Source organism: Protobothrops mucrosquamatus, unplaced genomic scaffold (assembly GCF_001527695.2).
Source record: "Protobothrops mucrosquamatus isolate PMUCROS unplaced genomic scaffold, P.Mucros_1.0 scaffold_263, whole genome shotgun sequence".
Taxonomy (NCBI): Eukaryota; Metazoa; Chordata; class Lepidosauria; order Squamata; family Viperidae; genus Protobothrops; species Protobothrops mucrosquamatus.
Window position 1 is genome coordinate 408281 of NW_015386339.1, and position 12387 is coordinate 420667.

The 12387-nt window shown below is 33.9% G+C and overlaps 1 protein-coding gene across 1 annotated transcript in view; it reads right to left on the minus strand.

Moving 5' to 3' along the window:
• Positions 1 to 4629: 4629 nt before the first annotated feature.
• LOC107302472 (plasma membrane calcium-transporting ATPase 2) overlaps positions 4630 to 12387 on the minus strand; it is a 136311-nt gene continuing 128553 nt past the window's right edge. The window contains exon 21 of the mRNA XM_029287234.1: positions 4630 to 5511. Coding sequence (XP_029143067.1) covers positions 5200 to 5511 — 312 coding nt within the window. The 3' untranslated portion in view covers positions 4630 to 5199. The remainder of the gene's footprint in view (positions 5512 to 12387) is intronic.

The following is a 12387-nucleotide window of genomic DNA, read 5'->3' on the forward strand; positions in this document are numbered from 1 at the left end:
AAATCTGCACTTATAAGGCCTAAGAAGATTTGACTAGATGAAATTATCTATTGTTGCAATTTTGAAATCTATTATTTGCCATTTTTTCTATTTATGTACTAAGTGTTGTAAAGACATTCTGGCTACAACGTTTATTACCAAGTTGATTTGGCAGGCTAGGCAATTGTCGCCTTTATCTGTCACTGCTGCGTATGTGCCCTTCTAAAGTTGTGTGCTTGAAGGAAAAGGTGAAAAGAAGGAGTATAAAACTCTCTGGTATTTGGTATACAAGAATTGCTCTCTTTTACTGGAACTTCCCAAAATTTCAAGGAAGTCTTGAATATTTTTAAATAAAGTGGATTATCTGAAATAAATAACTATACTGAAAGAAAAGTCATTTCAACACTGCTCTTTTTTTAACCAATTAAATATATAAATCACTGGAATTTACAGGAAAATTTGCATCTTAGTGAATCAAATTAAATAACTAATTCATTTCATGAATGAAGGCAAATATAAATGTCCCAGGGTAATGTTGCAGGATCCAATCTGGGTCAGTTACCATGACCAGAGGTTAGTCTTCTGAGCTTTTGGACTTGTGCTGGACCAGCCCATCCTCAATTTGTTTCAATATTCCCTCATTACTCTAGCAAAATAAGAAAATTAGATGCTACTTGAAAAATGTATTGATTTAAATCTACTTGCCATTCACAAAATCAAATGACAATTTATATATCAGACCTTAAAATAATGTAAATTCTCTGTCAAACTCAAATATTCTTCTAAAAACTATAGTGTCTTCCATAAAAGAGATGATTTAAGAAATTATGTCTCTTATAATTTATGATAAAAGACAAGAGCATAACAGCTTGATGAAATAATTATCTAAAAAGTAGTTTAAGGACTTGCCTCATGAAAATCTGGACTTTGGCCAGCTTAAACCAAATCAAACTGTTGTTTAATATGACTATAGAAGTGGTGATGGATGGAGCCACATTTAAGACATATAAATCTCCAGGGAGAAAATAAAGCACCTTCAAAATAGACATTTCATCTACCTGAGGCATTCTCAGAATTTTTGACTTCTGCCATATGCTAAAAAATTCTGCTGCAAAAATTATAAAAATTTTGGAGAACTTTTATACCAACAATGTTTTAGTTTAGACAGTGGTATTTATTAAGGAGAAAATATTTAAACTCTGCTGCATTTCAGAATTGGAGAGGAGTTAAAATTGGTAAGAAAAATATTCTTTCTTTAGCATTTCAAAGGACAGGCACAGATAATAAATTTATCTAATTTCCTCAAAAAATCTTCTAATTATTTGGTAAAATAATTTTGAGTAACCAATATAATTTGATCCTCTATATAAGATCAGATGATGTACCAAATGGATCCATGTACACTGTGGTAATTTAATCCAGTGTTTTTATTAACAAATGCTTTAAGGAAAACTTTCTGATTTTCAGTCAAATGCCTAAAATTTTTTATGAAGAGTTTAATTCCATCAGCAGACTGTGTCTGACAAAGAATTTTTTCTGTGGTAATGCCAAAACACTTATAATAGTTTGGAATAAAATAGATTAAATAATTATATTAAATATATTCAAAAATGTGATATCACAATGGAAAATGGAAATAAAAAATGTTATTTTCAGACATTTATTGTTCATGCTGCCCTTTGGATTTATTTTTTTTTTATGAAGAACTTAATTCCATCAGCAGACTGTGTCTGACAAAGAATTCTTTTTGTGGTAATGCCAAAACACTTATAACAGTTTGGAATAAAATAGATTAAATAATTATATTAAATATATTCAAAAATGTGAATGGAAAATGGAAATAAAAAATGTTATTTTCAGACATTTATTGTTCATGCTGCCCTTTGAATTTATTTATTTATTTTCAATTTCCACTTGACCCCTGCCAGGAGATATTTATTTGACAGAAAGCAGCAAGAAAAACATAATATTATTTTAAACTATAAAATAATTTATATCAAATATTTTACTTTTGGGTTGTTGGGTCGTAATGTATAGTTTTGTTTTTAAAACTACAAACATTCCTGCATCACACTGTAGAATAACAATAAAAAGCACAAATCTTTTGCATAGTATTAAATGAACAGAGACAGTGAGCTCTTTATTTACAATTATTGTCTAGATTTAAAAAATTCATAAAAACAGATGAATAAACATATAGAAATAATAACCCCTAGTGGGATGGATTGCCAAATGTACTGCTGTATTTTTTTTCCAGAGATCTCATGCTTTCAGGTACAATAGAGAGCAAGCATTTTATATATTGCAGTGAATTTCAACATATAGATCATCTTAGTTTTTCATATCATCCTCTTGTCACAAATAGAAAAGTACATGATGCACATCTGGTAATCAAAAAGGTTCTTTGAACTCATCCATTTCTGCTGTTTTCTTGAAAAAGGCTCTTTCATGTGTACATAAGCACAAACAGTTTTTTTGTTGTTCTTGAGAGAATCCTATGCATCACATTGATATATAATCTATTTTCTTTTTCTTTCTTTTAAAACCAGGTATGTACAGAATTGAGTGCTGGTTTCTTTTGAATAGTTTTTCAAGTCAGCAAATGGTACTTTCTAGTTATTTAGGAAGCAATATTACAACACACACACACACACACACACGCACACACGCACACACACATAGTGAAATCTTAAAGAAAAAATACAAGGGGAAAAAAGCCAATCTTGAAATAAAAAGTAAATCGTTAAGATGTTGAAAACAGAATGTATTCCAATAGCAATAATTCTGTAGTTACTTGAGTTCAAATCGACATGCTTTTCCCTGTATATAGACTTTATATTCTCAAATGTGGTATTCCATGTAGAATATAGAATCTCAGTATTATACAAAGGTTAGTCACTGTTATTTACAATCCAAGGTTAAACCCTGATAAACTTTCAGTTTGATTGTAAGAATAAAGTGATCAGCTGGTCTTTCCTGCCAGCTGTGAGAGTTAAGAAATGGGTAACACTGTGGAGAAGAGGGCTGCACAAACCTAGAAACATTTGCTGTTCTGTCAGACATTTGGATCAAAACAAAGAGTGTATTGTCAAAATACATTAAAACCATATTAGAAAAGTCCAGAAGCTGGCAATTCAAGTTGATTAGAACTTTCCTGGCTGAATAGTCATGAGCATGCCTTGGATTATTATTCATTTCAAGCTGACATTTAGCCAGGAACTTTATCTTGATATACGTTTTTCTGGCTTGCAATGGTTCTTCTGATTACAGAGGTGATCCGCTTCATCAAACAACTTTAAAACAGCAGGCAATATCACTACTAGTAAGTTGATAAGCTAAATAAAACGGTCTTTTGTCCACTCTTCTCATATTGTTGTGTTAATCAAAATGTCTCCCGGACTATACAGTTTTATGGAAAAGATCATATGCCGAAAAGTTTTCAAGCAAACCTTGTACTAAATAGAAAAGTCGGTTATGAAAAAATTGTGACCCACAAAGAGTTTTGCATTCAAATGGTTGACATAACAATTATAGAAGTGTCCATATTTTCAGGGCTGTTACCATCTTGAAAAAAAACAACCCAACCACATAGCAGATGTGATTAAGGGCTTTCCCTGTAGAAAGCACAATATGATATCAAAGTTGGTTAATTTCTACTACCGTATATACGTTTGTGACTATGGGAAGACAAACTGTTTTTAAAATAATCACACAAAGCACGTTAGTATACATTTCATAAAGTTTCATTCAGAACTACATAGTGCAGAAAATTATATATTTTCTTTTTTTTTTTTAATATCAAAGCAACAAACCATAGTGGTTCTCGTTCAAAATGCCAACAGCCCATACTTTGCAAGAAATGAATGTCTACATTTTTAATAAAACAGAATCAGCACACAGTATTCCAATATCAGTCTGATCTTCATACAAAGCTAAATATAACTTATTTTTGAATGGATTGAGTTTTTCAGAAACTCCAGTGAACTTTATTATAATGTCTTTTTAAAAAATATATTTTTAAGAAGCCGTCGCAATACATTTAAATAAGGAAATGGCCTCATTATTGAGTATTGCATCAAGATGAAATGAAACAATTCATTAAAAGAGAGAGAGAGAGAGAGAGAGAGAGAGAGAGAGAGAGAGAGAGAGAGAGAGAGAGAGAGAGAGAGAGAGAGAGAGAGAGAGAGAGAGAGAGCACAAAAAACCTGATTATTTAAATTTCTTTTAAAACAAAGGAAGCCTTTCTGTTCAGAACCCTCTATTTGGGATCACAGCGCTACATCCAGTTTGTAATATTTTGGCTTCTTTGTTATTTGCTAGAAGTATCTACATAACCCCCATCCCACCTCCCACCCATCCCCAAATCCCCACCAATCCTGTCAGGCAAAAATCAGATCACAGCAAATTGTAAATGATCTCGGCAGGTAGTGCTGTCTTAAACCTACAAACGTTAAGGAAATTATCTACAGTTCTGTAAACAAATTACATTCTTTATTTTTAGGACATAAATAAGTTAAAATAGAATGATTTGAGCAGAAAAAAGGCAACATGCCAACAAAGAAATGTGTGCATGTGTGTGTGTATATATATATATTTCACACACACACATATACATACATACTTGTGCACACACATGCACATATAGTATATATGAATATATGTATATGTGTGTAAGCTTAGATATGGATATATATATATATATATATAGTTATAATATATTATTTATATATTTCTATATATATTTTCATAAATGTTCATTTTAGGTTCCTCTGGCCAACTGGTGCAAATCTACTGTGCAAGTTAAGCTTTGCAATTTCAAAAAATAATATTTAAATTAATCTATACAACTGAGTCCATGCCACACAAGCATTTAAAAAACTCACAAACTGGTGAATTGGATAAATAGCTCCAAATAAGTCTTCTCCTTTTCCTGTTCAAGGAATTAAAAAGGAGGTGGGGTTGAAGTGGGGAATACATTCATGCAGGATAGCGTTTGTACTGTTTTTGTTTGTTTCTGCAGGAGACAAAAGGGGGAATATGTCAATCAACCATTCATTCTTCCAAAAATCACTGTGACTAATGATGCATTCATTTATCTGTTTCTTCAAAGTGATCAGGAATTCAAACAGCTTCTCAGCCAGCATTGTTTATACTTATTTGTCTCTGTTATATATTATTATTATTATTATTTATATTGATATTTTTGCAGTGACTTTTCAGCTAAAGTGATGTTTCCAGGCTATGAATTGGGCTTCCTGGACTAGAAGAGGTAGCTGATTTGCTTGTGTCAGTTGTAAGGTTTATCCCACTGTCAATAGCACTATTGTTCTTGTTCAGCGAAGATGGGGGACTCGGCTTTTGCTTGAGGACAGAGTCTTCTTCTAGTTCTGTGTCATCAATGAGAGGAATATGGGGCTGGGAATCTTCTATCCTAAATTCAGGATGAGTCATAAAGTTGTGAATGGAGGTTCTAGATTCCGGTTTTTCCAAACCTTCATAGAGAGAGCTACGGAATGCCTTCACGACGCGGATCTGGGAGAAGGAAAAAGATGAGAGATGTCAGTGGCAACGGCTTTTTGAAAGCACCACAAAGGGATATTAATTCTTGGGGGAAGGGATATTGGGTGAAAAAATGTGATGTATGGTTAGGGCACACAGGCAGCTGTAGTTCACAGTCTCTGGATTCTAAAGGCATAAACAAGAGACTCAGCTTTGTACATTTTGAGCATCTGTATGAACTGCAATGTTAAGACCATATGAGTTTAAAGCCATCAGACCTGTTCCCAGAACTGATGGGAAGCGCTGGTTAAAGAAAGTGAAATCCACTCATGTGGTACATTCCTAGTAAAAGACAAGCCATGTTAATTCCAAAGCAAATGTAGTACCATGCACCTTTCTCATTTTGCAGTGAGTAAGTAGGAAAGCCTTGGTGTGTGTTTTTTTTTTAAAAAAAAAAACATACAGTATTCCTTTGTACAGAAAAGTATAAGACAAAATAAATTGCATATCTCAAACAAGAAAGCACAAAACACAGACACAGTTGGATGGAAAAGTATGAGAGACAAACACAGGAGCCAAATGTAAGAGTCCCCGAAAATAATGACCATCTTTTTTCCAAATAAAATAAAATAAAGCAAAATAAATGAAACAGCCAGGAGCACAGCAATAACAACAAAAAAGAAGCCAAGCAGACAAAATATTGGGGCAAAAAAACATGCTAGGAAAATGTCTGTTATCACGTAAACACAGCTAACTGGCACACAACAACTACACTTGAAAGCCTGGATAATGTGAACATGAAATTGTTGATCAACTTTTGTTTATTTTTCATGCATATGTGAGGTAAACACTCGAGTATAAACCCAATGTTCTGGCCATTTTTTTAAAAAAAAACTATTAATAAGTAATTTATTATATATTGTGATTATGAGGTTTCATATACTGGAATTATAAAACATCAGATTAACCCATGTAAATATGACTCATAAAAGTAAGCTAGTAAAGGTACTTTTTATGTCAGTTCTGTAGCTCTCAAACTATGACCATTTAATTGTTTCAGTGTATTTTTCCTGCTTTTCTCTTACTAAATTATAAGATGAGAAAAATGAGCAGTAGGTTTTATTAAATAGAACTGTGGCAATACGGCAGACCAATTTACTATGTCTGCAGATATCTGAGGTGGAAACTGATCCATCTGTTGCAGGGCAGAAAAAATCTCCTTGAAAGAAGAGAGTATTTTAAATGTCTCCTGTTCAGTGCTACCAAGGAGAAAAGTGGCATTTCTTGAAGGTAAAAAAATCATCAAAGGAAAAAACAGAATGGTAAAATATGTGCACTGTTGAGAAATGTGTCATGATTATAAATGAATTCTGTGACTTCTGGGCGTTTTGCTTGGTCCTTAATTATAGGGTGAATGAAACAATCCTGCTCATGCTCTAAGCAGAGTCACTGCAGCCACTCTGCGGGGTGTAGGATTAAAAGCTGGTGAGGAGAATGCAACTACCTTAAAGATCAAAAATCCAATCCTGCCTCTTCTAGTGGCATCAGAGTGTCTAGAAACTCTATTGTGGCTGATTCTTTAAAATTCAGCCATCGATTAAGAAAAACATCTCTCAGAAAAACTGAAATCAACATCAATAGCTTCTAAATTTAGTTCTAATTGCATCTAGAAATTGAATAGCCAATGGATTTTTGGACTCAACTACTATTGCAAAGCCAAAATGAGAAAAGGAAAAGAAAAATAAACTTTTTTTCCTTACACACAAAAGTTTCCAATTCCTCAAAGTTCCTTTTGTGAACTCTTCAAAGTTAATTGCTAAAGGCACACAATAGGCCAAGCACATTTCCAGTTTCTTGTTGTCCTTTCAATCTTGCATATATGTGCCAACTAGTTAAAACATTTTTCCCGTTGGTCATCTGCAGTTGAAAGTGAAGGTAGTACTTCACTTAATTTACTGGGGTACTCTTCTCAGAAATGATCCCTAAGGACCTTTCTTATTCAAGCATTTATGTAAGAGAAACATAATGGGAATTTAACTACTTCTTATTCTGGCCAAATAACTCTGAAACAGAAAATGCCCAGTATGATAGAAAACTCATCTTGAAGAGAAAGAAAATATCCCTGTCCACTTAACAGTTTTTATCCCAGTGTTACATTTCTATAGAATTGTAGTTAACATATTGGAGGAATTATAATTAATTCTATTTAAATTCTATTTTTAAAAAATCCTGGCTTCTTTGCACACATAATTTCAAAATAAATTCATGTAACTCATCATAGACAAACTCTGTTTCAAAGAATGTGGTCTTGAGTCAGAACAACATTTAGCATTACTTTATATATATTAGATATAAGATCTCCTCACAAGCTATTTGTATTTTTAGGATACTATTAATGTGCACTCAGAAATCTTTTGCTTGGAGGTTTATTACTCTATATGCATTGGGAGCAATGATTAAGAAAGAGGATATCCAAGATAATCCAGTGAATGCCTTCTTGGCCAACTAAGTAACCTGTCCGGTGGACCACATCACTAGCCTGTAAAATGACACTGTTTGTAACTAATCACACAAATTTTCATTATGTACAACTCCAGAATTATTATTCCTCTCTTATTATTACCTTCATTTAATTAGAATAGGAGAAAACCTTTTTGTAGACAGGGGCTATATATTTTCTGATTGTTTTCCCCTCAGAATTCAAATAATAGAAGGCATAGCAATGAAATAAAGACATTGGTAAGTATGGGCTGAGAGTTAAAAGTTCAAGATTTAGGAAATTTAGTTTGCCTTATTTTTAACACAATCATGTCTCAAATTCAAAAAGAGAGAGAGAGAGAGAGAGAGAGAGAGAGAGAGAGAGAGAGAGAGAGAGAGAGAGAGAGAGAGAGAGAGAGAGCAAAACTTTATTTATCACTCTGCCTCCATTGCTGTATCAGTGATCTGATCTCAGGAATCTGTCTGGAAGCTACCACGGGTCTGGGTTGCATTTGGCCCATGGGAGCCCATCAGTGTTTCTTCTTTTTTAGGAAAATGTTTTGGATTATTCCTCCTCAAGATGCAGAATCAAGAATAAAGTTTTCTCCCAATAAAGTTAGGAGAAATCAACCAAGGATGATTCATATGTAGATGCAGAGAACCTTGGCAAGCTCTTTTTCACATTTGGAAATGAACATAGTGAAAAGACCCTCATAAAATATCAGGAGTTTTCAGGCAACATTTCTACATCATCTGTAGTTGGTGGAATAATCTTTCTTGATGCTGTTTAAACTGTAAGCAATTGAATACAGATATTCTTTATTTTTATTTTTATTCTAGAAAGAATGTGCCATGGCCAAATTAGTTTGACTTTCAGTGTAGAAGATACTAAGAGGCTTCAGCATGCATCTAGCCTATTTTAAAGTAGTGTGCATATATTGTTGCCTTGTTTCCAAACTAGTTTGTGAATCTATAGAATGAGGCACACTTTTAGCAATTCTGCATATACGCCATCTAGGAAACTCATAGAATACCATCTCCAGAGATGTTTGTATTGGCTAATCTTTAAATTAGGATCTATAGACTAATTAAATCCCTGTTCAGAGATTTTGTGATGGTAAATGCAGGAGATTAGGTTATTCCATGGCATCTTTAAAACTTTGTAGGCCTGCTCTCTATGCACATATATTGTATGAAAACACACTAGAAAAATATATATCATAAAGATGGCAATGATGTAATGGAGACAGCTAATGAAAAGGAAATGATAAACAGCAAGAAACATGGTTCCATTTTCTTACAGGAATGGAGACAACAGAAAAATGTTTTTAACAAAGGACTGGGGTAAGGGTGGGGATCACACTTCAGGACATTCTGACATGGCTTTTAGTTTCCACTTCCTTCTTCTCTGCTGCTGCAATGAAAAGTGTTTCAGATTTGCTGAAAGTAAGACTTCAATAGTTCTGTTCCGCAAACAAAGGATAAACACTAACACATTTTTAAATACTGAGGATTTTTTACCTCCATCTGAAGAAAAACAAACATTCTGGCCAAATACAAAAATATCCCTCCCCACAATTCAATATCGATAACCCATTTGTACTAGAGTGGTAAAATATGGGCTTATACTCGAATGTTTACCTGGCTTTATCTAAGCCAAGTACCAGAATTGGGTTCACATTCATTATCAGGCTCAAGGTTAAAGACTCACAACCTCTTTTTATTGCACTCTCTCCTGCTGAACCCTTTTGTCCAGGGGTCTCTAGCCCTCTAGAAAAACAAACACATTGAATATTCAGAAAGCAGAGTGTAGGGTACTGCAAAAGCAAATATTTAATTTCTACTGAAAGCCCTATACCAAGAAGAGCTGACCAGGCAACTGTGAAGTCAGTTTTGCAAAGAGAGTAGTTGCTTTATTTAGTTGAAGTTGCAATTATGCAAAGGCAAGACTGAAATTCCCTCCCCACAACTATGATTTCCCTTTTTTATGGAATAAATTCAGCATATTAAAAATACTGAGGGCAATTTCTATCTTGCTATCAGCCTGAACACTTTGGGCATATCCTGATAAAGAACTCAACCAGCACCATCACAAAGATAGTTATTGAAATTTTTGTCACATGGTAGAGCCCAAGAGATCTTATTTTAGTGCCTGACAAGGAAGCATTGTTATCCATTCCACATGCAGAAACCAAGTGGAAACCAAGCTGCAAAAATTTCAATACCAGCAAAAAACATCTTTTAAGGTATACATTATTTTAGAGGGAACAACATGGGCTATTTGAGACTTGCACTTGTTGTTCATGAGAAAGGAATCCAGGTTGACACACAGAGTTTTGTCTTCAGGAGAACACAGCAGACCTGACACTGCTTTGTGCCACATCTGCCAAGAAAAGTAGATGCCACTTAGCAGGGTGGTAGGGCAGGTCCTGCATTGGGGTGGCACTTTCTTAAGTCAATCCACCAAAACACATAAGCAGTCTCTGTGATGAAGATGGGCTTGTTCAAGAACATGACATTGTTCTGCAATCTTCCCTATTTTAAATATTTTGATCATATTTTAAAAGAAGAGAAAAAAAATATGCCAAAGATAATTATTAGGGTTGTGTATGCTTTTGAAAAGAGCTGAGGGGTCCTTGGTGCTCTCTGAGCTTGCTTGTTTTACTGCAGAAGTTTCATTAACCAAACTAGGTTACATCATCAGTGCTAGTTTGAAAAGAACTTTCAGAGGTTTTTAGACCTCTTGTGAGCCTCTGGGTAAGCACAGCAGTCTTCTGCTACCAATTAAAGCAACTGTATCCTTTCTCGGGTTTGTGTGCAAGTCTGAAAAAAAGATGTTGCTGCATTAAGAATCATATGAATGAGCCAACTCCTTAAGCAGAAACCTGAAAAAAGTGACTATTTTAATTATTAAAAGAGACATACTATGCCCATAGTCATAGATTTGGAGTATAAAACATGGATAGTTCACGTACTTATCCAAGTTTTCTTTATATGTGCTAGAAAATGGACATCCAATCATGAAAAAAAATATATATTGAACTCAGACTTTCTATTGGCGAGGCTTTGGATAAAACACTTATTTTATTTTGTACACGAATCAGGATTTTATTTTTTAAAAAACTGCATTCTAATTAGGTAGCAGTCAGAGTAGCAGCCTATTTGAATCCTATCAAAACCAAAATTCAGATTCATGTAATTTTTCAGTCCGTGAACTCATGTATCAGAATAGGCCTTTGCATAATCGACAACTTAATTAAAATACTTCATATCTTTTTTTTAAAAAAGGTACTGTATAATATAAACAATTCTTTATGAAGTGATACTTTTCAATACAATGTTGAAAATTAAGAGCACAAGTACATTTGTTTTAAATGTTAGAATAGAGTGATAAATGAAATTAAATGAAAGATACAAGATATGTAAGATATTTGAAGGATGCTCTGAGCCGCTAGGTAGAATTAGTTTCCAATGCCAATGCAGCAAGCGTGTCAAAAACAGTGGCATTAATGTGTGAAGACAGAACATGCAGTTTTCTGGGGGGGAGTTCTCTTTTTTAAAAAAATTTAAATGACCCCTGGAATATGTTACCAGCTAGCTGCATACAAATAACATTTCTATTTTCTTTAACAATGTGTACTGCAACTTAAAATAGTTTAGACTTTTTTTTTTATGATGCAGAGAATGAACTTCAACATTCACTCCAGTGGAATACTGTTTGTGTGACCGGACTTTTCTACTCTATTATTGCCCTTTGAAGTCTCTCCATCTGCAGACCAGTGGAAGGTGAAAAACTTCCTTCAACACCTTCTTGTTAGGAAAAACTGGTCATCTGCAGGAAAGGTTCATTTGATCCCAGCCAAAATATCTATGGAGTCATGTTTAATATAAGCCAACCACAGTTTTCATCTATCAATGTGTACTGGCGATCATGCTAATATTATGAAACAATATCCAAAAGTAAAGACTTTGCAGCCTATTTTAATTCATTGTTTTAAAAAGTTCCCAAAAAATGTTTTACTACCCTCAAACAGAAAATTCTAGATGTATTTTATTTAAGGCTATGATCGGTTTAAAATATTACAGGAGTTAAAAATATATCGAAATTATTACTTAAAGTGGGGTCCTATACCCATGCATACACAGAATAAGTCCCCTGAACTTTATAGGACTTATTGCTCAGTAAACATGCATTGAACTGCCCTGCAATAGAAGTCTAGTCCCTGGAATACTGCTCTGTAGGTAGACCTCATTTTACAACCATTTGTTTAGTGACCATTCCAAGTTACAATGGCACGATAAAAAAGTAACTTATGACTGTTTTTCACACTTACAACCTTTGCAGCATCCCATTGGCCACATGATCAAAATTTGGATTTTTTTTGGGGGGGGGGAGGGAAACTGACAGATATTTATGACAGTTACAATGTT